This window comes from Stegostoma tigrinum, chromosome 25 (genome assembly GCF_030684315.1).
Source record: "Stegostoma tigrinum isolate sSteTig4 chromosome 25, sSteTig4.hap1, whole genome shotgun sequence".
In the NCBI taxonomy this organism is placed as follows: domain Eukaryota; kingdom Metazoa; phylum Chordata; class Chondrichthyes; order Orectolobiformes; family Stegostomatidae; genus Stegostoma; species Stegostoma tigrinum.
Window position 1 is genome coordinate 14,369,474 of NC_081378.1, and position 27,166 is coordinate 14,396,639.

At 40.3% G+C, this 27,166-nt stretch overlaps 1 protein-coding gene across 1 annotated transcript in view; it reads right to left on the reverse strand.

Moving 5' to 3' along the window:
* chchd3a (coiled-coil-helix-coiled-coil-helix domain containing 3a) overlaps positions 1 to 27,166 on the reverse strand; it is a 233,219-nt gene that overhangs the window by 45,360 nt on the left and 160,693 nt on the right. Inside the window, exon 6 of the mRNA XM_048553803.2 lies at positions 5,030 to 5,100. Within this exon, the coding sequence (XP_048409760.1) occupies positions 5,030 to 5,100 (71 nt within the window). The remainder of the gene's footprint in view (positions 1 to 5,029; positions 5,101 to 27,166) is intronic.

The following is a 27,166-nucleotide window of genomic DNA, read 5'->3' on the forward strand; positions in this document are numbered from 1 at the left end:
CGGCCTGAGACAGCTGTTGCTTCAGTTGGTCCTTGTAGCGCTTGCGCGGGGCACCGCGGTTTCTTTTGTCGTTGCAGAGTTCCCCGAAGAACACTGTCTTGGGTATTCTGGTGTTGTCCATCCACGATACGTGACCCGACCATTGAAGTTGCTTCAGGAGAAGGGTCGCTTCGATGCTGGGGAGCCGGGCCTTTTCCAGCACTTCGTTGTTAGAGATGCGTTCCTGCCAGGTGACACCCAATATAGAGTGCAGGCAACGTTGGTGGATTCGTTCCAGCAGCCGCATCTGCTACCAATACAGAACCCAGGCTTCGGAGCCGTAGAGCAGTGTGGTGACTACCGCGGCCTTGTAAACCTGGATTTTCGTCGACATGCTTATCGAGTGGTTTCCCCGCACACGCTTTCGCAGTCGCCCGAAGGCACTACTTGCTTTCGCAAGGCGATTGTCGACGTCGCCTGTGTCTAGAGGAGAGACTGAAATCCAAGGACTCATCAGACACAGATGGCAACACAGGAAAGACATGGGATCACCTGAAGTCTGCAATGCGAGATACAGCTGTTCAGGTGGCTGGACACACTTCTAGGAGGAACAGAGACTGGTTTGACGAAAATGACACTGAGATACACACTCGACTCCAGAAGAAACGCTCTGCCCATCAGACCTTGCTCTCCAGATCTGATGACAAAACAGCCAAAGCAGAATACAGAGCTGCATGCAGTACCCTGCAAGCCAATCTCAGAACAATGCAAAACAACTGGTGGTCAAAACTGGCAGAACAAACACAGCAGTATGCAGACACTGGCAACACCAGAGCTTATTATGAGTCTCTACGCACGATGAATGGACCGACCCGCCAACTTCAGGCCCATTTGCGCTCTGCTAACGGTGCCAGTTTGCTTACGGACAAAGAGGCCATAATGGAGCGATGGACAGAACACTACGAGAACCTCTTCAAGGACAATTGCCAAGTACAAACAGCGTCCATCGGGAGAATCCCGCAGCAGGACATCAGATCTGAACTCGACAGTCCACCAACGCTGGATGAGATTCAATCCGCCATCTCTAAGCTGAAACTCCACAAAGCCCCCGGCATCGACGGAATCCCTGCAGAAGTATACAAATTAAGCGGAGCTTTGCTCCTGAACGAACTCACCAACCTATTTGCACTCTGTTGGGAACAAGGTGAGGTGCCAGCTGATCTACGTGACTCTGATGTTCTTACACAGGGAGACGAAGGGTGAGAAATCGGACTGTTCGAACTACGGAGGTGTCACTCTGCTGTCTACGGCCGGGAAGATTCTCTCCAGAATCCTCTTGGGCAGATTGATCCCCACCATTGCAGAGGACAATCTGACAGAAAGTCAATGTGGTTTTAGAGCGAACAGAGGCACATCTGACATGATTTTCGCACTATGCCAACTTCAGGAGAAACGTCATGAGCAGAACGTTCGACTGTACGTGGCATTCATTGACCTCACCAAAGCCTTCGATACTGTCAGCCGCGACGGTCCATGGAAAATCCTGGGGAAGCTCGGATGCCCTCTTAAGTTCTTAACCATCCTACAGCAACATCATGAAGGTCGAAGCGGCAAGGTGAAATACAACAGGGACCTATCACACCCGTTCCCCATCAGCAACAGCGTGAAGCAGGGCTGCGTCTTGGCACCAACGCTCTTCGCCATCTTCTTCAACATGATGCTGCAGGAAGCGAAGGAGGGCTTCATGAACATCATCTACATTCGCTTCCGCCCGGACGGCAAAATCTTCAATCTGCGCCGCTTCCTCGCTCGCACGAAGACAACATGGGAGCCCATCATGGAGCTGCTGTATGCGGACAACTGTGCCTTACTCACACACACAGAAGATGCACTACAGACTGCAATGACACGCTTCTCTGAAGCTGCAAAGGATTTCGGGCTAACAATCAGTCTGAAGAAGACGGAGATCCTGTGCCAGAAGCCACCATGCAGCACATACAACCAACCTCGAATCTCAATCGACGGCCACCCCCTCAACACGGTCAAACGCTTCACGTACCTGGGAAGCATAATCTCCAACGACGCTACATATGCTTATCCAAGGGCTGTTTAAATGCCCCTAATGTGGCTGAGTTAACTACATTGGTAGGCAGGGCATTCCACGCCCTTACCACTCTCTGAATAAAGAACCTGCCTCTGTCTTAAATCTATAACTCCTCAACATGCAGCTATGCCCCCTCGTACAAGCTGACGTCATCATCCTAGGAAAAAGACTGTCACTGTCCACCCTATCTAATCCTCTGATCATCTTGTATGTCTCTATTAAATCCCCTCTTAGCATTCTTCTCTCCAATGACAAAAGACACAAGTCCCTCAGCCTTTCTTCATAAGGCCTTCGCTCCAGACCAGGCAACATCCTGTTAAATCTCCTCTGCACCTTTCCCAATGCTTCTACATCCTTCCTGTAATGGGGCGACCAGAACTCTATGCAATATTCCAAGTGAGGCCGCTCTAGTATTTTGTACAGTTGCAGCATGTCTGTGTGTTTGTTAATGGAGTCCTAAGTTTAGAGCTAGGCTTCCAGAAATTCGCTTGCATGTCTGTTACTCATTTGTCCCAGTCAAACTGATGGCCCTCATTGTCTGTATGTATTGAGACAAGTGAATATTGCTCATGTCTTTTTACTGCCAGCTGGTGTTCATATATCCTGGTCATCAGTTTACTCAGTTTGTCCAGTGTGATGTTTATTGCACTTGCTGCATGGGATTCTGTATATCATGTTAGTCGTGTTTACTGTCAGTATGGGGTCTTTAGTCGTTGATAACATTTGACGCAGTGTTGATGTAGATTTGTGTGCAATCATGTGGGTTAAGGAGTCTGGTCATTTCTGCTAAATTTTTGCTGCAGCATTACTAGAATCTTCTTTTGTACCACGTCCTCTGACATTTAGGCATGCCTACAAAACAAACAAAAAACAATAGACCTCTGCTAAAAAAACAGAACTGGAAGTGACAGGACCCAACAAGCCAGAGGATCATACAAATAATTTGGAATGCAACAGAACACCAATGCTTTGATTAGAGGTCACACTGATGATGGTGCCTAGAATGGTAACAAAATGTCTGCACACCATGGGATAATCGGCTCAGTGAGCCGACGAGCAACTCAAAAGCTACATTCCTAGCACCCATCCTTGCAGGCTTCCACTCAGCACTATTTGCCACTGGGAAAAAGACATTTATTTTCAACCTTTGTTTCCTGTCAACCAGTTTTCTACCCATGCAGTACACTACCCTAATACCATATATTTTAACTTTGCACACTAATCTCTCATGTGGTACCTTATCAAAAGCCTTCTGAGAGTCCACATAAACCACGTGCACAAGCTTTCCTTTATCAACTCTAATTACATCCTCAAAAAACGTTCCAGTCGATTTGTCAAGCACAATTTCCTTGTCATAAATGCATGCTGATTCTGCCTGTTGTGTGACCAGACTCAGAGTACACTGCATTTAAACCCTTTACAGTGTTCTGGCATTTTCCTGACCACCAGTATCAGGCTAACCCATCTAGAATTCCCTTCTCTCAACCTCCTTGCTAATTAGTGGGGTTGCATTAGTTAGCCTTCTACACGGACTGTTCACAGCATCTGGACAGATTATGATCAATGTAGCCACTATTTCTGGGGCCACTTCCTGAGATACTCTGGGATGTGGATTACTGGGTCTTGCGCAAGTTATCATCCTTTAATCCCATCGAGCTCGCCAACATCATGTCCTTATTTATACTGATCTCCTTCAGATCCTTCCTCTCACTAGATCCTGCATTCCCAACATTTTTGGGACGTTAACTGCTCCTTCCTTTGCGAAAGCAGGGCTACAATCTGGACTTACTTGATCACTATCTCTTGGGTGCCAGTTGTAACTTCCTTGTATTCTGACTGTAATGTACCTACACATGTCTTGACTAATCATTTGATCTTCACAAAGCTACAGAAGCTTGTATATTCCCTGTATGATGACACTGGTATTCTATTTTCCATCTCTTAATTAATACCGTTGTCCTTTGTTGAAATCTAAGGTATTCCCAATCCTCAGGTCTGCTGCTTTTCTTGACATATTACGTATACTCCTTCCTTCGATCAAATATTTCTTCTAATTTTCCCCATCAGCCATGCTTGGGTCACAATTCTTTGGTTTTTGTGCCAGGCAAGAATGAACAAACAATTCTGGTCTGCATGCGATTCCAGACACCTAATTTTGTTGGTGACACTTAACTGCTTTCTGAAATAGTCAAAAAAAGCTACTCCGTTACCTCAAACAACTACAAGTCAACTACTATTGATAGAATGCTACCTCTGAGAAGGAGAGCTACTGTGAGTCAGCTTTAATCACATCATTAGTTTTGGGCATAACTCAAAGTTCTGACATCAACAAGAACACAGCTGAATGACAGTTTGTTTACTTGGACAAACTGCTCCAAAAATTTTAAGAGCAAAAGTGAATGCCTGATGTCTGAAATCAAAGCAGACATTGTTGGAAACACACCAGCTGTCATCATGACACAAAAGATAGTAATTTTTTTTTGGGGGGGAAGGAAGAAACATATTTTTGGGACACTTTCATAATGACCGGGACCATGCCCCTCACATTGAAGTGGAGTACTCAGTCTGTTTAACATGCTGAATGATCTGCTACATATTTCCAGTATTTCTGCTTTAACCTTAGAATGTTAAGTATCATTTTTCTGAATCATCATTGGAAAAAGAAATAAAATGATAGTGTGCTCTGCAAGTTCTATCTCATTACCTCCCCATGGTTCTACAGCATGAGCAGCGAATCCCAGCAGTGGTGCACACTCTCATGCTGCTAACTGAGCTGCTTCATTTCAGATGAAAATGATCAATATAATGAGAAATGATGCAACTATCATGATGTTTGCTGGATGAACTGAGATGTACAGACAACATTGAAAGGCACCATTAGATTTCTTCTGTTTTAAAGAAAGAAGAGGCTCAACAAAAAAGATAAGTTACAACATGAGATCTTACTTGAACTTGGTCTCCACTTCACTAACAGCCTTCTGATATTGCTCAGCAGTCAGCTTGTAGAATTGGGCACTCTAGGGGGAAAATAAAAGCGATTAAAAAACAGATAAAAATTATACTGAGATGAGCCTTTGTTTCACCACCCCCTCCAACAAAACAGTCTTAGGATGCAAATGATTGTCAGTCCCAGGTTTTCTGTATTAGATACAAATCAATGGCAATGTGATTAGACAGAAGCGCAACTGGTTGGGGTGCATGGGTCATTGCACAGGGTGATGAATGGCTCAAAACCAGTCTTGTTGTCTGACGCACTGACGTACTGTAATCTCATTTGGGACCAGATTTATCTTTCGTTATTGAATCAATAAAGATGAACACAACAGTTCTAGGAATCAATAGCAATTTTTGATTATTTCAGCTTGAAGGCTCATTTTTGTTTAGGCACGATAGTTTGAATCGTTTATTCGCTGTTTTGGTTGCTGTTCAATAGCTCAGTTGGGGTTTCAATATAAAGAAAGGCTTTTCTAATTTGATTGCAAGCCAACTTATCAAAAAGTCATTTGTCAGCAGAGACAGGATTCATCATTTGTTTCGTACACTCCTCTTCTACCATCATTTACTCATTACACACTCAGCCCTGATGTTTGAAGACATTTATTACCACCTGCTTTTATTGTGATAGAAAAGGGAAATACAGAATGCGACACAGAGTCCCTCAGGCAGGCATGATCTTGCGTAAATTATCTGCTTCAAAAGAGCAAGCAAGTGTTCGGAATCCATCATACTGGGCACAAACAATCATTTCAAAAGTGAATACACTGCTCATTTTTTTCCAGCCATGCCTTATTACTAATGCAATCTAGCTTCACAATATTTTGTAAATATATTTACAGCATGTGAAGGATCAAAACCATAATTCAGGATTTGGTTTAAAAGAAAACAAAACCTTTTGCAAATAATGTATAAAAGGTCACAAGCTCCACTGAGTTTAGATCTTATTTGTGTTACACAAATTAGCAGCATCATACTGTTATGTTCATTCATCACAATAAAGTTTGTGGGATTCTGTTATGTGCAAATTAGTTATCCTACTTACCTCCATAATGTGCCATTTTCCACTTCATTGTAAGTTTCTGTCTTTGCATTTAGGAGCAACTAATTATATAAATGAAAACCATGGCCTTCAATATACATGTGCGGATCAACCAACAGGCAAAACGGTGTTGAATGAGAGCAGAATGGAACTACTTGTTGGTATGTAGGAAAGGGAACGGCAAGGAGATAACTACAGGATGGGGTGGTGATCAAGCTTCAGTTAGGTCACAACTGGAGTGATGTGTTCTGGTTGTCATATTTTAGTTAAGATGTTTGGGTCCTTGAGAAGGTCAGAAGCTTTGCCAAATGGTTGTAGGGATGAGGGATTTTAAGTACAAGATTAGGTTAAAGGATCTGGGATTTTTCTCCTGACAGCAAAGTAAGTTGAAGGGAGATCTGATAAACGTACAAGATGATGACACGATTGGTCCGGAAATGAAGAACAAGTGTTCTCGTTAGCTGATGATACAAGGAGAAGAATATGCAGATTTGGTTTCAATCAGGAGATGCAGTGCAGATTGGAGGAATCACAGTTTCAAACAGCAACTGGTAGTGGCTCAAACTCATTGCCCCCAGGGCGATGGAAGCAAATATGAATCATTATTTCGCAAGAAAACTGAATAGACACTTAGAAGAGATAATGGGAACTGCAGATGCTGGAGAATCCAAGATAACAAAGTGTAGAGCTGGACGAACACAGCAGGCCAAGCAGCATCTTAGGATCACAAAAGCTGGCGTTTCAGGCCTAGGCCCTTCATCAGAAATGGGGGAAGGGAAGGGGGTTCTGAAGTAAATAGGGAGAGAGGGGGAGGCAGATCGAAGATGGATAGAGGAGAAGATAGGTGGAGAGGAGACAGACAAGTTAAAGAGGTGGGGATGGAGCCAGTAGAGGTGAGTGCAGGTGGGGAGGTAGGAAGGGGCTAGGTCTGTCCAGAAAGGATGGACAGGTTAAGGGGGCAGGATGAGGTTAGTAGGAAAGAAATGGAGGTGCAGCTTGAGATGGGAGGAGGGGGTAGAGGAGAGGAAGAACAGTTGAGGGAGGCGGGGACGAACTGGGCTAGTTTTGGGATGCAGTGGAGGGAGGGGAGATTTTGAAACTTGTGAAATCCACATTGATACCATTGGGCTGCAGGGATCCCAAGCAGAATGAGTTGCTGTTCCTGCAACCCTCAGGTGGCATCGTTGTGGCACTGCAGGAGGCTCAGGATAGGCATGTCGTCTAAGGAATGGGAGGGAAGTTGAAATGGTTCGCGACTGGAAGGTGCAGTTGTTTATTGCGAACTGAGCGTAGGTGTTCTGCAAAGCGGTCCCCAAGCCTCTGCTTGGTTTCCCCAATGTAGAGGAGGCCACAATGGGTACAGTGGATGCAGTATACCACAGTATACCAAAATCTCCCCTCTCCCAACCGCATCCTAAAACCAGCCCAACTCATCCCCACTTCCCTCACCTGTTCTTCCTCTCACCCATCCCCTCCTCCCACCTCAAGTCCTTCCTGCTAACCTCATCCAGCCCCCTTGACTTGTCCATCCTCCTCAGACTGACCTATCCCCTCCCTACCTCCACGCACCTTTACTGGCTCCATCCCCGCCTCTTTAAATTGTCTGTCTCCTCTCCATCTATGTTGTCCTCTACCCACCTTCGATCCACCTCCCCATCTCTCCCGATTTATTTCAGAACCCTCTTCCCCTCCCCCTTTTCTGAAGGAGGGTCTGGGCCCAAAACATCAGCTTTTGTCGTCCTAAGATTCTGCTTGGTCTGCTGCGTTCATCCAGCTCTACACTTTCTTATCTTAGACACTTAGAAGAAATGAATTTGCACAGCAAAAGGGATGGTAAGAGGAAAAATGAAATCATCAAATCCCTACAGTGTGGAAACAGATCTTTCGGCCCAACAGGTCCATACCACCCCTCGGAAGAGCAACCCACAAAGACCCCTTCTCCTACCCTGACATTTCCCTTGTCTAACCCACCTAACCTAAACATCCCTGAACACTATGGGCATTTAGCATAGCCAAACCACTTACCGTGCTCAACTTTGGACTATGGGAGGAAATCAGAGCATGGGGAGGAAACTCTCAGACATGGGGAGAATGTACAAACTCCACACAGATAGTTGCCCAAGGCTGCAATCGAACCCAGATCCCTGGTGTTGTGAGGCAGCAGTGTTAACCACTGAGCTACCATGTTGAGCAGAACCGACTAATTTGCTTAACAGACAGCCAGAATAAATTTGATGGTTCAATGGCCTCCTTCTAAGTTGTAAACAATAAAGGACAGGTACCAAATGATATCTGTGAAATCCATTTCATTTGCACATGGAACAAATGACAAAGAAGTCTGATTACATCAAACTTGAACTATCCAATCAGTAAACAGTCTCCTGCTGTGCCAACACTGAGATTTTATGAACAACAGATGTTAAGAATACATCATAAAATGGCATATCATTCATGTTGTTTTCTGAAGAATCTTGCTTCTGCTATTAAATTCCACACAGCAGTTGCATTAATGTTATAAAAATGGATATAATAAACATAAGCCATTCTGAATGGTTCCTTCTGGTTACAACAAAAGTGGATGGCAAATTATTGCAAATATCAGACCTTGCTGTGCTGTTAACAAATAACGGGGCAGGAGATGAAAAATGTTAAATCTTATTCTGGTTTGGAGTTCCTTTCCCACTAAAAGAAAAGACAGATACACCGACTCTTGGATTCACATCAGGGGACTAATCACAGTCCGCAGCCAACAGACCAAAATTATAGGCCTGCACACAGTTGAGTGTGCCCTCTTTTCAGAAATCTCAGTAAATGGTGCTTCTCAAATGTTCGGCCTCAGATCTTCAGGTAAACAGCCTCCACTGGCAGATCGTGGGATACATAAAAATGCAGAGTCACCAAGCAGAGGCTGAAAGCCAAGTTCGGTCCCCATGAGGATGGCCTTAACCAGGACCTTGAAATCATGTTGCACGACAGGTGGTCCCACAACACTGCATGCACACTCGCGCTCTCTCTCTCATACACATGCATGTGCACACGCACACGTACGTACACACATACACATATCTATGGAGTGAATTTGTTTTGTTCCAAAAGTACACAATTTATAGACACAGTCAATGTGGCATTTTATAAATTCCAACTTTAGGAATAAAACCAGTCTGACTCCAAAATAAAACAGATTCCTCAACAAGGCCTCACACCTAACATGCATCGTCTGACCCAAAATGCCACCCCTTCTTTACACTGATAAAATGTTTAGCTCGGTCAGGACAATAACTTGAAAGGAATTCAGGGATTTACATAAACATGTTGATCGATTAAAACCTTCCATCTGATTGAGGATTTAACATCATCTTCGGTTTGTTTAAGACATTCTCATCGGTGGTGTGACCATTTGATCTTTTCCTTATAAATTCCATGTCTGATGCTACCTCTCTCACCGACACCTGAAGGAGAAATGAGGCTCCAAAAGCATGTGTTTTCAATGAAACCTGTTGGACTATAACTTCGTGTCATGTGATTTCTGACCTTGTCCACCTCAGTCCAAAGCCGGCACCTCCACATCATTTCCATCCTTAAGGAATTGTTTTGACTTTAAGAGCCAAAGAAGCTCTGTAGCAGATTCCTGAAGTGAACATTTTAGACTACATATGCATCAAGTGCTATATGGAATATGGCATTTAAGTGAACTAACTTGGATATTGCAGAGATGCTATTTTAAAATGCAAAACTTTGCACAAGTTGAAGGTACAGACTACACTCCTGATGGACAAACCTGTGGGACAGGCTCAAATTAATAGCACAGCACATAATATATTAAGGCTTTATGCTCATCAGTATGGCACATTTATCCAAACCAAAATAGCTATCCAGAAAATGCTTGGAATCATTTATGAAAGTGCACTCTTCAACAAAATAGATACAAACTGAAATTGTGAGCAGATCATCAACCAAGGTTTAGGCAGTGAGATAGATACAAGCGTGAAATTAGAAACATGCCTCATAGAAGCTTACAGCTGCAAGCTCTTTTACTGATCCAGCAACTTTGAATACTTTCCATTCATTGAACATGTACTTTTTTTTCCTTCTTCACTCATTCCAGCTTCTGTGCTTTCTTTATTCCTTCCCTCATTGAATCATGGGACTGTTCAGCACAGACAAAATCCACTTAACTGACTACATCCCATTAGTTCTTTCCAACAGCAATTCAATTTGTCCATTCTTCAACTCTTTACACACATCCCTACAATATTAACCACACCCCCACCGCAGCCAATCAAGTATTCATTCCACTGGCTTTTGAAGGCTGTGCATTTCAAATCTTGATCACTATATGAGCAAAAATGTTTATGTTGCCTCTGGATCTTTATTCTGTCATCTTAAAATCAGTGCTTGCTAATATCAACCGTTCAGCCACTGGCAATGGGTTCTCTTAAAATCCTCCCTGATTATTAACACTAAATCAAAATTTCTGAGGTCCAGTGATTTTTGCCAAAGTACAAGTGTGCAGGTGCCAGAAACCTTCAAATACCTGCCTATTTGGTCACTTCTCAAAAAACAAAACAGAGCTTAAGTGTTGGTGGACCAAGAGAATGTGACACCCATCAAAGTTAAGATCGATTCTCTCCTGACTGGACATGTGCACTTTTAAAGTAGGTACACTTCACACAAGGTTGGTCCAGCAGAAGAAACACCAAGAGCCATCAAAATGGTAGGAAATGGTGTTCTTCGACATGATACCTATAGCTGTATTACATATGGCAGGCCTACTACTGGCGTTTGGTTGAGTTAGTAGGAATAATTTGCACCTTCAATGCAATGTATTTCCTAATTCATTGGATATCACTCCTTTCCCTCACCCCCAACAATCCCAAATACAGACAGAGACTAATGTTTCAACAATATTTTAAGTCAATTGCATTGTTGCACGATGTTGAAACACTGCTGCAAAAGAACGCTACACTCCTTCTTGTCTTTTCTGTGGGAAATGACCAAGTAGCCCCAGGGTCCAGAGGTCGTTCCAATTTCATAAGACATCAATCTTTACTTTCTGTCATTTATCCATTACATCCATTTCTACAGCTTCTCCAGCCCAGTGATATTGGAGGATCACAAGTGAAAACAAGTGCATCTGTCACAATTTAGTCCCTAGACTCAGAGAGTAGCAAGGGCGTGGAATATCCTGCCTGCAACATTAGTAGTCTCACCAAGTTTAAGGGCATTTAAATGGTCTTTGGATAAACATATGGATATTAATGGAATAGTGTAGGTTAGATGGGCTTCAGTTTAGTTTCACAGGTCGGTGAAACATCGAGGGCCGAAGATCCTGTACTGCACTGTAGTGTTCTATGAAGCTAATTAAAATCCAAAGCGTTTTCTAAAGAATACCTGTTCTTGTGATCTGAGCTGCCTGAAAAACATGAACAACAATGTCTTTGGCGAGGCCACCATTTATTAACAATGCCTTAACCAAGCCATTGCAGAAGGGAGTAAAGAGTCAACCACATGGCTGTTGGTCTGCAATCATATGCACGTCAAACTGGGTAACAACATCAGACTTTCTTCCCTAAAGTCAAGTAGTACACCAAATGTTTCAGATGACAACTAGGTTGTTTCAGGGTCACCATTATTAATAATAGATTCTCATTCCAGGTTTACTAAAATGAATTGAATTTAAATTCCTGAGCTGTTGAGAGACTTGAATTCATGCCTGCAGATCATCAGTTGCTGTCTCTGGAAAACTAAGTAGTGTAACAACGCAGCCTCTGTTCTTTATGACCTACAGTTCATATAGTATCCTTCAGGTAAAACAATTATCTGAAGACATTTTACAGGGTATGGAGGGAATTAAAGGATGAACCATAGTGGGAAAGAATCGGGAGATGGCCAGAAGCTTTGTTGAGAACACGGGCTTTACAAAGATTTATGAAGACAGGGAGAAAAATGGCAAAACTATTGAGATCAGAAGAATAGGATCAGATAGTAAATGCTCAAGTGGCTGAAACATCCACTACCAATGTTTGTTCCAAGTGAGGTCATTCTCATTACCACAGATGGCCAAAGTCAGAGAACTGGAAGGATTGGATAGATAACTGTAGAAAGGCAGAGAGTTTATGTGGGGTAAAATCAGAGAAGATTTGAAGCTTAAGGAAAGCAATTTTCATTTTTGTGCAATGGGGAGTTAGCTGAATAGCAGGATATAGGACTAAAACAGAGGCAGTTGGAATTTTAAATGTTAAGGCTGCCATAACAGGAACTGCTAGGCTGAAACTTAAACAACTTGGTGCATCGAAGATACAAGTTCAAAGTTGAATTGAATGTTAATTTCTCAGAGGCCATCAGCTCATAACTTTGTAATCTATTCTAGTTCCAAAAGAAACGGCAAAATTGGAGTAAGGTGGTTTTTGTGAGGGGGAGGAAGGAGAGAAAAGATAAAGGAAACTTTGAAAATCTATTAAACTACATTGACGCAGCTGGAGGAGTCAAAAAAAATTAACGCGATTAGCAATGAAGTTGGTTTACCACAGTTGAATTGGAATTTAATTTCTGGTAAATTGGATATCAAATAAATCCTAACAGTCATGCTAAAATCCAGTATTCCATGGCAGGAACGTTGAATACAATAGTTTTGCACTCTAAAAGGCTTGTTTATCTGTGCTACAGAATCATGTGATGATTCAACTTGTGATCTCTGTTCTCCCCTCCTAGGAGGAGAGAGAGCACATTCACCACACTCTGTGCTCTAAATTATTAAAATATCATCTGACAGGAGATATTTGTGATAATCGTTCTTCATAAAGAGCACACTGAGCCCCCACTAATCCAAAGTCAGCCAGTGACCTTAATACAAAGCTGATTTGTGTGTTTACTCAATCACCAAAAGATAGAGCAGAAAATGGAAGTCCTAACACTGAAGATACTGAAACAATCATAAAGCCAATTAATCACACAGATGAAGGCCGGCATGATGAACATCTCAGAAGAGATGCGAAGGATAAGGTGCCACCTACAATGGTGACAACAGCTAATTTAACTTTGTCTCATTTAAATTAGACAACTTCACAATTTATATGACTGTATGATGTGTTTGATAAATTCCTTTAAATTAACAATTCCTATTTATGAATTTTACTGTCCATCATTGTTACACTAATCCTGACTAACAGGGAACTAAAGCAAGCTTAGAAGAGGTAATATTTATCATTAACTCCCTCGCTGCTTTTCTGAGTCTTTAAAATTAGAACTCGTTAAGAGAATGGTGCACAAACTTACTTTCAAGCATATTCAATCATTTGCTTGGCATCCAAGTACTATATATGCTTGGGAGGCTCAATTATCAAACATTTTCAATTGTATGCTATTCAATAACTCCACCACCTGGCAAGACTGAATGACTGGTGTTGAAGCAGTTTCAAAATATGCCTAATTCCGTCCTCTTTAAAAAGAAATGCAGAAACAACTTATGTCCACCTGCAAACATTTAAAGTCAAAAATGGGAAGAACAGCATTATGACCTGAAAGTTACATTTTGGTAAAACAGATGTTTCTTTGCCCTTCAAAATTTAATATGCAATCTATGGTACTCATTGAAAGCAAGACACAGCCCGAGTTTAACATCTCATCTGATTGACTGTACCTCTAACAATGTCACACTATATTCGCGTATCAAGTTGCTCTAGTCCTAGAATGAGGCTTGAAAGCCATAATGTCCTGATGCAGATGCAAACTTTCTACCAAGAGAACCAAGGAGACAAACTTGACGGATTATGAAGATCACAAAAGTAGATTAGACAAAGGGCTTCCCAGTAATAAATCAGAATTTTGCTGAATAAACCTTCATTGGCCATTTTAAAATGCATGACATAGTTCCACCCCATTCACACTGAGAGACTACTTTCACATGGGATAGTAGTTATTCATAACAGCAGTTTGCTGTGAACTTTGCAAGGGCAATTAGAGACAGGCAATAAAAGCTGGTCTCAACAGTAGTATTAAACTTAAGGTAAACATGTCTTGGCCCACTTCTAATATGGCATAACAAACCAGGAATAATCCCATGCTGTATGTGCAGGGCAAAGTCACGTGCAAGTCCAATAATGCACAGTGAAGTGATAGATGGCTGTCACAGTAGACCATTTAGGTTTTAGAAGCTGTCTAGCAGAGTGCAACTCAGTTCATCACTCATGTCAGAAGGACGAATGATAAGCAGCAACTTGATCAACAAGCTTGGGAGTGAGATGTCTCAGAAGAAGCTTTGTAATCTATATACATTTATAAGCATGCAAATCTAAAAAATATTTCCAAATATATTTAGAAAGCTAAAAGAACAATTTTAGCAAGGTTGAGAAGTTAAGGTTTAGTAGTATCAGTTTATTAACAATGAGAATGGTTTGCTAGTAAATGTAGTTCATTCATAGACATGAGGTTAGTTTTTAAAGCAGTTAGCTGCTGCAGTGGCAAGTTGGTTAAGTTGGTCTTGTTTACCAAACCTGTTGTATAATCTTTTAATCTTGCCAAATTTATGCTCAATAAAATAGAAATCCCACTTTTATGTTCAAACATGCTGTCTGATGCAGAAATTCTGCTCACTATCTTGTTTAGATTTCAAAGTCATGAATGCTATACTTACACCTTTAATCTTTTATCTTTAAGTATGTGCACTTTGATTTTAAAAAGGTATGGGAGAATGGGCAAAGACGACTTGGAATATAACCATCTGTGAATCAATGTTTTCATTAAAATAATGCATTTTTGCTTCTACAACATGATTAGACAAGTGTAAAACGTAGATAATATTAAAATACCTCACTAGTTATCTGTAGTTATAACTAACTCAAACTCTGAAAATTGTGAAACTAATATTCATTCAGTTCAGACAGAATATGAAATTAACAGGCAAATTAGACAGCAATTTGCAACTAACCTTTGTTTTACTTATAAATGTGCATTGTACTTATGCAGTGAGTCAAATTTAGAATTAAAAAATTGTGCTTTATATTTCTAAATCAATGATTTTAACCAAATACAAACAATGGTTGATGGAACAACTTGTTTTTGGACACTTGCTCACTCTACCTATTTATGGTAATTTTTAAAAAAATGACCATTTGCTACTCATCATGCTGCAAGCTTTGCATTTTAGGAGTGCTGAGGCCTTGTGAATTTAATTGATATATAGGATCTGAAGATGCACCAAGCAACATCATAAGTCAGCCACTAAATGGCAAATAATTTGACTCTTGGTAATCAACCGCATACTGTACTTAGTGTGGCACAAGGTTGCCCAAAGACTATTATGGAGTCATATGGACTTCATTAATTTGCCAAAAACCATCACTGTTAGGACTTAACAAAACCAGAAGTTACTGGTAAGGAGACAGTAGAAACTGCAGATGTTGGAGAATCTGAGATAACAAGGTGTAGAGCTGGGTGAACACAGCAGGCCAAGTAGCATCAGAGGAGCAGGAAAGCTGACAGTTTGGGCCTAGACCCATCTTCAGAAAATTTTCTGATGCTGCTTGGCCTGCTGTGTTCACCCAGCTCCACGCTTTGTTATCTCAGTGGCTGGTAAAGCTCAGGATGTGTGGCAGCATCTGTGAAGCGAAAATCAGTGTTAATGTTTTGGGTCCAGTGACCCTTCTTCAGAACTCAGTTCTGAAAGAGAGTCACCGGACACAAAACATTAACTCATTTCTCTTCTCAGATGCTGCCAAACCTGCTGAAGTATGCCAGCAACTTCTGTTTTTGTTCCTGATTTACAGCATGCACACTTCTGTCAGTTTTTGTTCAGAGTTAATGTTTAGGGTTTATTCTTCATTTGTGAAAATATAGTGCTAAAATCTCTAGGTTCACTACTGTCAAACTGGGTAGTAATAAACTGAAGGAAAAGTAATTTGTCAGAGTCTACGGGCAGGATTTCTAGAGTTCACTGTTGCAGTTTGGAAGCCTGTAGGATTGCAGATGATTAGAGACGGGGCATAAAGCAGCAACTGCATCAAGGGTTGTGATGGCATCATAAAATATCAAGATAAAATTATGAGTGCACAATTTTCTGATGAGGTGCTATTGGTGGCATTTCAGCTGTTTTGGGAATATTCTATTAGTCCCATGAAATTTGCATGTAAAGTCAATGTCACGAAAAAACTCTAACCTAATCAAGAGACATCTTAGGAGCACAAAGATGCTGTTTGGCCTGCTCCGTTCATCCAGCTCCACACTTTGGATTCTCCAGCATCTGCAGTTCCCATTATCTCCAAACGAATCAAGTCCAAGATTGCAAAGCAATTAAAAGAAAACAAAATTTATTTGAAACAGTATACCTTATGTTTTTAAAACAGGAATTAATCACATTATTTTCAAAGAATAAAGTCTGCTGTGGGAAAAATTTATCTGCATTCGTGTTGGCACATTTACAAATATTCCTTTTAATTAACAAAGTAATAACATCTCTATGCCAGAAATGAGTGTTAAACTAAAAGCTTATTATACTAAGCGATGTGACACACAAAAAGTATTTGTGGATTTCAACACTATTCATTCAAATGTAAAACTTCGTGTCTTGTAAGATTTCGGGGCATTTTATACATTATGGCAACATGAAATGGAGTTTTATCTGCGCAATTGTGCATTTTAAGCAGATTATGTAAAACAGCATATTTTTCTAGTAGCATACCAAACAGATAACTATCTGGAGTGTGGCACAATGCTCATGCACAAAGTCAAATCTATAACATTTAACCCACATTTTCAATATGATCTGTAATACATGGCTTAACTTCAACTGTCATTCAGATTAGAGGTCGCACAGTGGGTAAAAGGATCACTCAATGAAATACTAAACCAGAGACATTTCTGAATTCCGGGTTCGTGCTGAATTATTTAGCTGAGGTGGGGCTGTAGTTTTGTGCTAGAATGATGTTAGTAACCGACCTTTGTCTTTGCTACATGTGGACTGTGTGCACACTGTGTCAAATGAGGATCAAGCTGGGATTAAGTACTATTGATGGCTACACAGCATGTAGACTCAACTGGTCATTTGTGTGAGGTGCTACCTGGCTTCCAGTACTCGAAAAATCAAACCTACAAATCTCAAGAAGGAAGAGGAGAGAGAAAGAAATTCAACAACGTGTAAAAGTCACCTCCAATTTGGATCTGGGTTGGTTGCTATTGCAGAAGTATTTTTTTTGCTCAGGCCTGTTTCTTCCATAGCTATTATACAAGCGATCACAATGAGATATCCATTATGTGAGAATGAATTTTTTTTTTGTTGTGCTTGTTCTCAAGTCATTGAGCCTCTTGCATATATCATCAGCAATAGAATACACACTGATGAGCAATGGTTTCCAAAAAAATTCCGTTCATGACAAGGCCCTGAAAACTCAAGTGTGATTCAATATCGAATTCAATGGGATACTTTTGCAAACTTCACTCACTGATATTGACACTCTAGCCCTTTGTGCAGAGGAACAGAGACAAAAGTGTCAAAGCGCTGCTCACAGAATAACTTACAGTTTCAAATGGTGTAAAACTTTTCATTTTAGTTAAATGAATTTTTTAACATAGCTAAATGGTATATCTTTACGCTTTACAGCTTTTTAAAATAAATATTCATAGGCCATTAAACCTACTGCTTCCAAAAATAATTGGCGTACCTAACCCACAACTTTTACTTGTTGCTCTCTTTTCGTCTTCTCACCAATTCAGCCCTATTTGAGAACTACTTGACTTTTGATTTTCCAGTTCTACTGAAAGATATCATTCTAAACATTAACATTTCTTTGTAACTGGTGATAGGTTGGCATTACATTCCTAGGTATTTGTATTTTCATTGCTGACTTTTTTGCATACGTATATTATCCCTTTCACTAATTTTTGCACTTCTGCTTTCTAGAGTTACAAATTATTTTATTATTGCTGCAACTTGTTTGAGTATTCTGAATTGCCAAGGCATCACGGTTTCTCAAGAGAAATCTTAAATATTACTTAAGTTTCAGATTAGCACAATCAAGTACTCGTCCCTCTCTCCAGAGTTTGCTGGATGTTTTTTAATGTTCAGAAAAGTAACCTTTGATCCAAAGGCTCAAATATGCTAACAGTCAATATTGAACTTTCGCAGTGTTGCAGAATATTTTTCTGCCAATCCAACACAACAAGTTAATTTACCTCCCCCAACACACACGCGCGCGCACACACACACACACACACACACACACACACACACACACACACACACACACGTACTCCCTGAAGCTACTTGATTGCTTTGCTTTGTGGGCACCGCTTGTGCCTACATGTGTGAAAATTCTGGTCAACTTGGTGGATATATTCAAAATCAAAGCACCAAAACTCACTAATCTCAGCCTCTTAAAATCAATGCAAAACTATGGAAATATGAATTTATGACATGATTTATGGTTCTTTCTTATATTTCTGCAGCATGTTACACACTTAAAGGGCATTTCAAAGTCCTTCACAGACAAAAGAAATACATTTGAAATATTTGGTTGTTGTTATTTAAATGAATAACAAAGAAATTGTACAAAGAAAAGTATCATAAACAATGATGACTTAAATAATAGGCATGTTCTCATTGTACTGATTGCAAAATGTATATTGGCCAAGACGTTGGGAGGACAAGATAACAAGGTGCAAAGTGGATGAAAACAGCGGGCCAATCAGCATCAGAGGAGCAGGAAAGCTGACTTTTTGGGCCTAGACCCTTTTCTGGAGGGCGGGGGGTCTAGGCCCAAAACATCAGCTTTCCTGCTCGGCATGCTGTGTTCATCCAGCTCTGCACCTTGTTATCTCAGATTCTCCAGCATATACAGTTCCTACTAACTCTAAAACATTGGGAAGACTCCTTATATGGTGTTGAATAATCATATGGAATCTTTAATACTCACCTGGTCAGGCAGAAAATTGATTTAACGCTATACTCCAAAGATGGTATTCCCTTGGTACTACATTTCATTGGCTTTCTGGAATTTACATTCCAGTCCTCTACTAAGGTGGGGTTTCTTAAAATGTAACAACATCCTATTCAGCTGTACACATGGCTGACTGTGCAACAACCAGAAAGCTAAGCTACCTGGTGGGTCACTGATAAGATACTTAATTTAAGACACTTGTCTATTTGTAGCCAGACAAAACAAAAGGCATTATACTCTGAAATGACTATGTTGTGCACAAAAGATGAGTGCATGCAGCTACACAATTTGCAAAGACAAAATAAAAACTTGCAACATGCCAGTGCAGAGCTATACTTGACAGGACTTCTACCATGTGGCTAGTACGAGTGCTAGTTATTAAGACCACTACGTTATTCAGGATGTTAGCAGCAACATGTAACTGCCATTGCAAGAGTAATCCAGAGGTCCAGGCTAACGCACAAGAGACATGGGTTCAAATCACCCTATGGCACAGCTTCAGGCAATTTAAATTCAATTCATAAATCAGGGAATTAAAATCTAACATTGTTAGTGAAAGTATCAATAGTCATAGGATCCCAACTGGTTCACGAGTGTCCTTTAGAAAACAAAATTTGCCATCCCTATCTGGTCTGTCCTAAATTTGATTCCAGGTTTAACGAAATGGGGTTGGCTCTTAACTGCCTTCTCATGCAAACGTCACTAACATTCCATTAAATATTTTTTTAAATAGTCTTTGTCCTCAACAAGCCTCACAGTGCGATGCTAGTCAATGCTGCCTTAGAAAATTATTGCCATAAAGTAGTTTAGAAATATCATTAGTTTTGGAGTATGATTCACTTTGTAGTTTAGAGTATAGGATGGGCTTCACTTGAATTGGTTTTGCAATAAAATTAGTTTAGTTTTGGTAAGGAGAATACACATGGCTGTCATGCATTTATGGTGCTTTTTAGTTTACAATTGAACCACTCTCCACAAACCTATCAACTAATGTTCTCCAGAGGGTCTGCTGATGGATTAGAATACAAAATGTATCTTTATGGAAAGGACATCTTGCTCATCAATGATGAACTGCAGAACAGTGTACCTCATGTTCTAAAATATGAAGAGAATACTTCACATAAATCACAGATTACCAAGCTAATCATTCAAAGTCACAGGCTCTCATTTTCTACTGGGCTGAAATATACTTCAATGTCTTTTCTCTTTAAATCGTCAGGTATAAATAATTTTTGAATTATCACCCAAGGAAAACAATAAGTATTCACAAAAGAGTAGTTTTTGAGAGTTAAATAGTTACCTATATATCAGTAGCAAATTATCCTTCCATCATTCCCAAAGAACATGCATTCTTCACAGGATATCACAAGGTCAGAAGTGGATTATTAGCAAATGAGGGGGAAAGCTAAGAGGTGCCGATGTCAAGGTCAAAGTTTTTCTTTTTAATGGAGGATTTTCAAAAGTACTGAGACCAGCAATAAGTAGAAGCTGTTATGTCAGGTTACTTTCAGAGGATAGCTCGGATGCTGGAACCTATGGGGCAGGAGGGTGTAATCCAGAGACAGTGGACCAAGGGTGCAAGAGCAAGGATAATGTTGAAGACAATTTTCCATTCAGGTTGGAGTGAGGCCACGAACATTGGAATACCAAGAGCAATAGTGTTCACTGCTGCATGTGGAATTGCTGCGCTTGGGTTGACGATGGAGCAGTAGAGAAGGTGGAGTGCTATGAACTGTTTGAGGTTTGTGATATGTGGAAACAGGAAAAGCAGCAAGGCAAATGTTTCAGTGGTTTTATAATATAACGGAAAAGGAGCTGCTGGAGCTTCAGCAGCATTGAGAGTCAAGTAGCGAGTTTACATGCAATATTCGAGAGTAGACAGACTCTGGTCAAATAACTTTCATTTTGCTGAACAATAGTAAGTTGCAGTTCATCGAGGAGTTGACGTGGGGGAAGCTACTAGTTAGTACTGCCACACCTTAAGGCCAGTGGTAAGAGTACAATGTGCCATTGGCATACATGTGGAAGTTCATTTTGGAATTGTTGTCATGCAATGGGATACATTGTGACATGTCAAACATTATTGTGAGAAATTATGCTGTCAACAATTTAGTTCACAAGGCATGGAGTTGAACAATTCGCCAATATTTTCCTTTACTTTATAGTTCTTCCTTCACTTCTTTTCCAAACTTTGTGACATCAGCTAGGATACAATTTGAGACAGCAGCACGTTTGCTTGTACCTCACTCAAATGTTATGTTGAATCACACAAACTCAAAGATTCATGATGCATGGTATTGGCAAACATGAAATCATCTGTCTCATCATAAGCAATGAGTTTAACACTGATATTGCATGTAAGAGTTGCTGGATATCATTCATGAACAGAAATTTTAATTGATTTTTTTTCGATAATGCCATGGATGTAAGAATCGAATACACAAGGCTCTCCTCCATTTTGAACGAAATAAACTCTCTCAGCTGAAGGATTGAAGACAAAACTGGTTTACCCACATAGCTAAAAGCCACATCACCCAGCATCTAGTCACTTAGCTGTCACAAGAGACTCAAGTTAATGCAGTCTTGAACCTGCAGGCGAAAATTAAAATTTTCCGTACAAGAGAAATTTCTTAGCTTCTTCTACAATTCTAAAAATAATCTGTACATGATCTTATTTGTATGTAACTAAATTCTGTACAAGGGTTCGGATGATAATTAAATGTTTGAGATATCTGTGTAACTTTACAAAATCTGCAAAGAAAATAAAGTCTAACAATCAACACAAAACATGCAGTACAATTAGCATTTTCTGTGTTCGTCAACTAAGTGCTGATAACGCACGTGGAAATTTGAACTTCAAATCTATGTTATTTGATCAATTATCCAGAACGTGTTTGCGGGAGCATTCAACCAAATTTGCTGAGTTTACAAAAATTGGGAGAAGGATATGCTGCTATGAGGACACAAGAGATCTACAGGTTGATCCAGATTCATTCAGTGAGTCGGCAAAATCGTGGAAGATTGAGTTTAATATCGTCAAGTATGAGATCATGCACTTTGGCAAAATGAATCAAAAGGCAGACAATCATTTGAATAGAAAGAGACTCAAGAAAAATGCAACGTAGAAGGATTTAGGTGCTTTGTGCATGAAACAAGATGTTAGCATATGCAGTCCCCATCAAATAATTAAAGCAGCAAATTGAATTTTTGCCTCTATTGTTTGAGAATTTGAGTTTAAAAATAGTGAAGTTTTATAACAACGATAGAGTGTGTTAGTGAGGCGATCCTTGAATCCTATGTACAATTCTTATCGCCATATTTAACAAATTAGTAAAAGGCACAGGAGGCAGTTCAAGAGAGTTTCAACACACTGATTCCTGGGATGAAGGGACTGACTTATCAAGAAAGACTGAACAGGTTAGACTTTATCCATGACCGGTTAGACAATGTGGGGTGATATACAAGATTCTGAGAGGGCAGGGTGGACTTTGAAAAGATGTTTCCTCAAATGGGGGAGTTTCAAACCTAGAGACCTAGTTACAGAATCTAATTGCAAACTGAGATGGGAAGGAATTTCTTCTCCTAGAGGATAGCAAGTGTCTGTAATTCTTTACCAGAAAGCCATGGAGGCAAGATAAGTATAATAATGATGAGGTTGTTAGATTTTTTTTAAATATTGTGGAGCAAGGGTTAAGAGGAGCTGTCAGCAAAAAGGATCTGAATCTGGGGCAGATCAGCCATGATCTTTTTGAATGGCAGGCATGGTTGAGGAGCCAAATGGCCTATGACTGTTCCTCCTTATATTCTTATGTTCACTCAGATTTGTGTCATGAAGGTTCAAGCCCCAAGACAATACTTGAGCACATATTCTGGAGTGAAATATCTGTGCAGTAATAAGGGAACACTGAATTAATATCGATGGGTTTCTTGGGCTGCAAATTAAATCAAAACTTAATTCATCTCTCTTTATTAGTTACTCAAATTCAATTAGTCATGTGACCAAATTATATTTTTTAAAGGAAGAAATGTCAATGTCCCATTGATACTTTTGTGTCTTAATTCAGGTTATCAGTCATTCATTTTCAGTACAAAAAGCCCTACAATTATTAAAAGCAATCTGCATTTGATTACTTCAGGTGGGTAGTTAGAGTCTTGTGGTAATATCTGAAGTCGAGCAAGGTCTTAGTCCAGTTTCTTAGCCAGCATTCTTGCTTAAATCAACATCCTTGAATAAAAATTATCTGGTCATTCAACTCATTATTATTTGATTTAGTATGTCCAAAAGACCACCGCATAATCACTGCACTTGTTAAATTATAAACCAGTGCTAAAAATCAAAAGACAATGAAAAATACATGGAGCTACTAAAGATACAGCAGGGCAGATACCAACTGACTCAGGTTTTAGCAGAGTTGGAGTTACAATTTTACACTAGTCAATAATTCTTCTGGACAATACTCATGTTACAGATATATATGTAATGATGTGTAAATTAATAAAAAGACAATCATTTAGTTTTGGATTGTTAGGGGTGCTCAAATTTGTAAGAACCAAACAAAAAAATCCATTCAAGGAGGATTTTTAAAAAAATGGTCTTTGTGACCCTGATCCTTCAATAGTCGAATAGAATCAGGGCTAGTTACTTAAACTGGAAGCTACCTGAAGAGATGAATCAAAACCAGGCTACCACAGGCCTCTCAGCCTGACATTCATTTTGCGAAGTTGCTAGAAGGGATCATAAAAAATGCTGTTTACAAATAAGTGGGGCATAGAAGTGCACACTAGAAATTCACAATACATTTTTTGAAAAATAAAGTATGATGACCAAATTAAAATTAGCTTTTTTTTAAAAAAGGAAGCCATGAAGGCAATGGATAAGTGCAATCCAGGACACACTGGCTTTATCATCATCTTGGTTGAGACCAGCAGCATTTTTTCTTAAAAGACACAGAAAACATCCAGTTATTTACTCAAAAAAACAAGCCAGGAAATTCCAGTTTAAAACAAATGAATCATTACTGCGCAAGTGTCAAACAAAGCAGACACTAGATACTATCATTGTAACCAGTTATACTCCAAAACCCAGAACTAATACATTTCAAATACGAACAGCAAATTGCAGTAACATAAATTATGCATTAAATGGCAGACACAACAAGGACAGGTCTTAGAAATTGGCTCGACAGTCTATATAGCATATGCATAATCAAAACCAACTGTAAAGTTCTTCAAAACTCATCTTCCTTGCAATGGGATTCAACTCTCCTCTTAAAGGATGCAGCCAAATCCTCTGCCAACAGCAGCAGACAAACAGCTAACTACGACAGGTACAGACTTTCCAAGTAAGGCACACTTCTACAGAATCTCACCGATTATGCTTATGAGGGCCGAGATGTACTAATGTTATCTTAAAGTAACAGAAACAGGTGCAGCAAACGTACAATGGTCTATTCTCAGTTTCTGTGTACCTGTAACGTATCCTGGGATTGTACAAACTCTGATGGCTGTGTCTTATTATTTGGCATCAGCCAGTTTCAGTCCCCAGAAATAACACTGTGAAGCTGGGCAAACACAGCAGGCCAAGCAGTATCAGGGGAGCAGGAAAGTTTGATGTTTCAGGTAGGGACCCTTCTTCAGAGAAAGGAGGAAGAAGGGTCCCAACCCGAAATGTCAAACTTTCCTGCTCATCTGATGCTGCTTGGCCTGCTGTGTTTGTTCAGCTTCACACCGTGTTATTTCTGGGGACTGAAACTGGTTGATGCCAAATAATAAGACACAGCCAGAGTTTGTACAATCCCAGGATACATTACAGGTATACCAAAGACCGTCTCGAAACAGAAACTGAGAATAGACTATTGTACGTTTGCTGCACCTGTTTCTGTTCCTTTAAGATAACATTAGTACATCTAGGCCCTCATAAGCAGAGTCGGTGAGATACTGTAGAAGTGTGCCTTACTTGGAAAGTCCGTACCTGTTGTAGTTGGCTCTTACACAGGGGGAGGATGGACAGGTCAAGGGGGTGGGATGAGGTTAGTAGGTAGGAAATGGAGGTGCGGCTTGAGGTAGAAGGAGGAGGTAGGTGAGAGGAAGAACAGGTTAGGGAGGCGGGGACGAGCTGGGCTGGTTCCGGGATGCAGTGGGGGGAGGGGAGATTTTGAAGCTTGTGAAGTCCACATTGATACCATTGGGCTGCAGGGTTCCCAAGCTGTTTGAGTCCTCCCCGGACTGACCTATCCCCTCCCTACCTGCCCACCTATACTCTCCTCTCCACCTATCTTTTCCTCTGTCCATCTTCGGTCTGCCTCCGCCTCTCTCCCTATTTATTTCAGAACCCTCTCCCTATCCCCCTCTCTGATGAAGGATCTAGGCCTGAAACATCAGCTTTTGTGCTCCTAAGATGCTGCTTGGCCTGCTGTGTTCATCCAGTTGCACACTTTGTTATCTTGGATTCTCCAGCATCTGTAGTTCCCATTATCTCTGGTAGATAAATTAGTATTGTAGGCATGTTTGTATTGAGTTAATAAAGCAAGATTTTAAAAGCAGTCTTCAAGAGTATATTTTATTTCTGTTCTTGCCTGCCCATCTTTGTTACCATGTCAGGACTGCAGCTCTGGAAAATAGTTTAGGGAATTTAATAACCAAGAATCTAAACAACTCATCATTCCATTTTGACAGTGGTCTAAATTCCAATTAGTATTTAGGACAACATTACCCACCCTATTCTGCATGTGATTGTCAGTAATCTTAAGTACTAAGAGCAACTGTGAGATTGATTCAGATCCATGTCTCTAACCTGTATGTTCTCAGGACATAAACAGCTTGATTTACATGGACTTCTGTTTGTGGATTCAGCCATACTTTCTGTAGGGATTGTACTCACAAAGATAAGGTCAGCCTTGCTAAACTGGAAAGGGGCATTAGTGTTGATTGTGGTGCTCAGAAAGAGTAGGATTTGTGTGCAATCTTTAGTGCTACATGACAGATTTTACACACAAAGGGTTGTGACCCAATGTCTGGTAAGGACTGAAATAACAGATCAGCCCATAGTTTAATTACAGCTGCGGAATGTTATTAACAGTTTAAGTGCCTTGTCTGAAAAAGCCCACTCTCCTCTGATCTCAGTAGCTAAGCACATTCAGGCCTGATTAATACTTGGGCGGGAGACTGTCAGGGAATGCCTAGTGCAGTAGACACTGGGGGCCCTCTTGTGGCATAGTGGTAACGTCCCCATCTCTGGATCAAGAGGCTTGGGTTCAAATTCCGTTTGCTCCAGAATTGTGTAATAACATCTCTGAACCAGGTGAATTAGTAAAATAGGTCAAATATTAAAATAAAAGTAATGTTTAATCAGAGGACTCTTGTGGTGCAGTAGTAGTGGTTAACTCTGAACCAGGACAGTTCAAGTCTTACCTGATCTCAAGTGTGTAATAAGATTTCTGAACAGGCTGATTATTAAGTAACTAGTTTGTAATGATTAGTGAAAGGCAAGTTGTGAAGGGTCATCTGAATTATTTTTGAATACATCTGACCAACATTGAAGACGCTGTTGCATATCATAGCTCGAGATGAGATTTAATAAAATGTGTGAAAAACCATTTATCTTTCTGTGGATTTGCTGCTGCCAGTACAATTGAGAAAGCATGGGAAACAAAGCCTGTTTTTCGGCAGAGTACACATTTTCCCTATTGTTTGGTTGTTAATTCATCTCTGTACTTCAACTAATTCCAATTTTCATCAACAAACATATACAACATTATCTTGACTAACAATAGAACAGCTTCAGCTTGTCAATACTTGAGGCATCATTGACAAAATGGATAGTTAAGCTGTCCCCGAGCATATTATAACATTTATAACTTCTAGCATTCACTGTGCTGAGATTTTCTTCCCCTACAGGTTATGGCAAAGGCACAATCAAGCTTGCATAATAAGTGTTTAAAAAGCACGGCAAGCACAAACATTGCATGCTGATAAAAGAAAGCAATATGGAAACAATGCACAAATGTCAATATGTCTGGAAAAAGGCTGAAATAAGGATTTAGGGGCTGTCAATTGCAGCACTTTGCTGGACCCTCATTGAAATACTTATGCCAAAGTTCTGTAATTTGAAAAGCAATG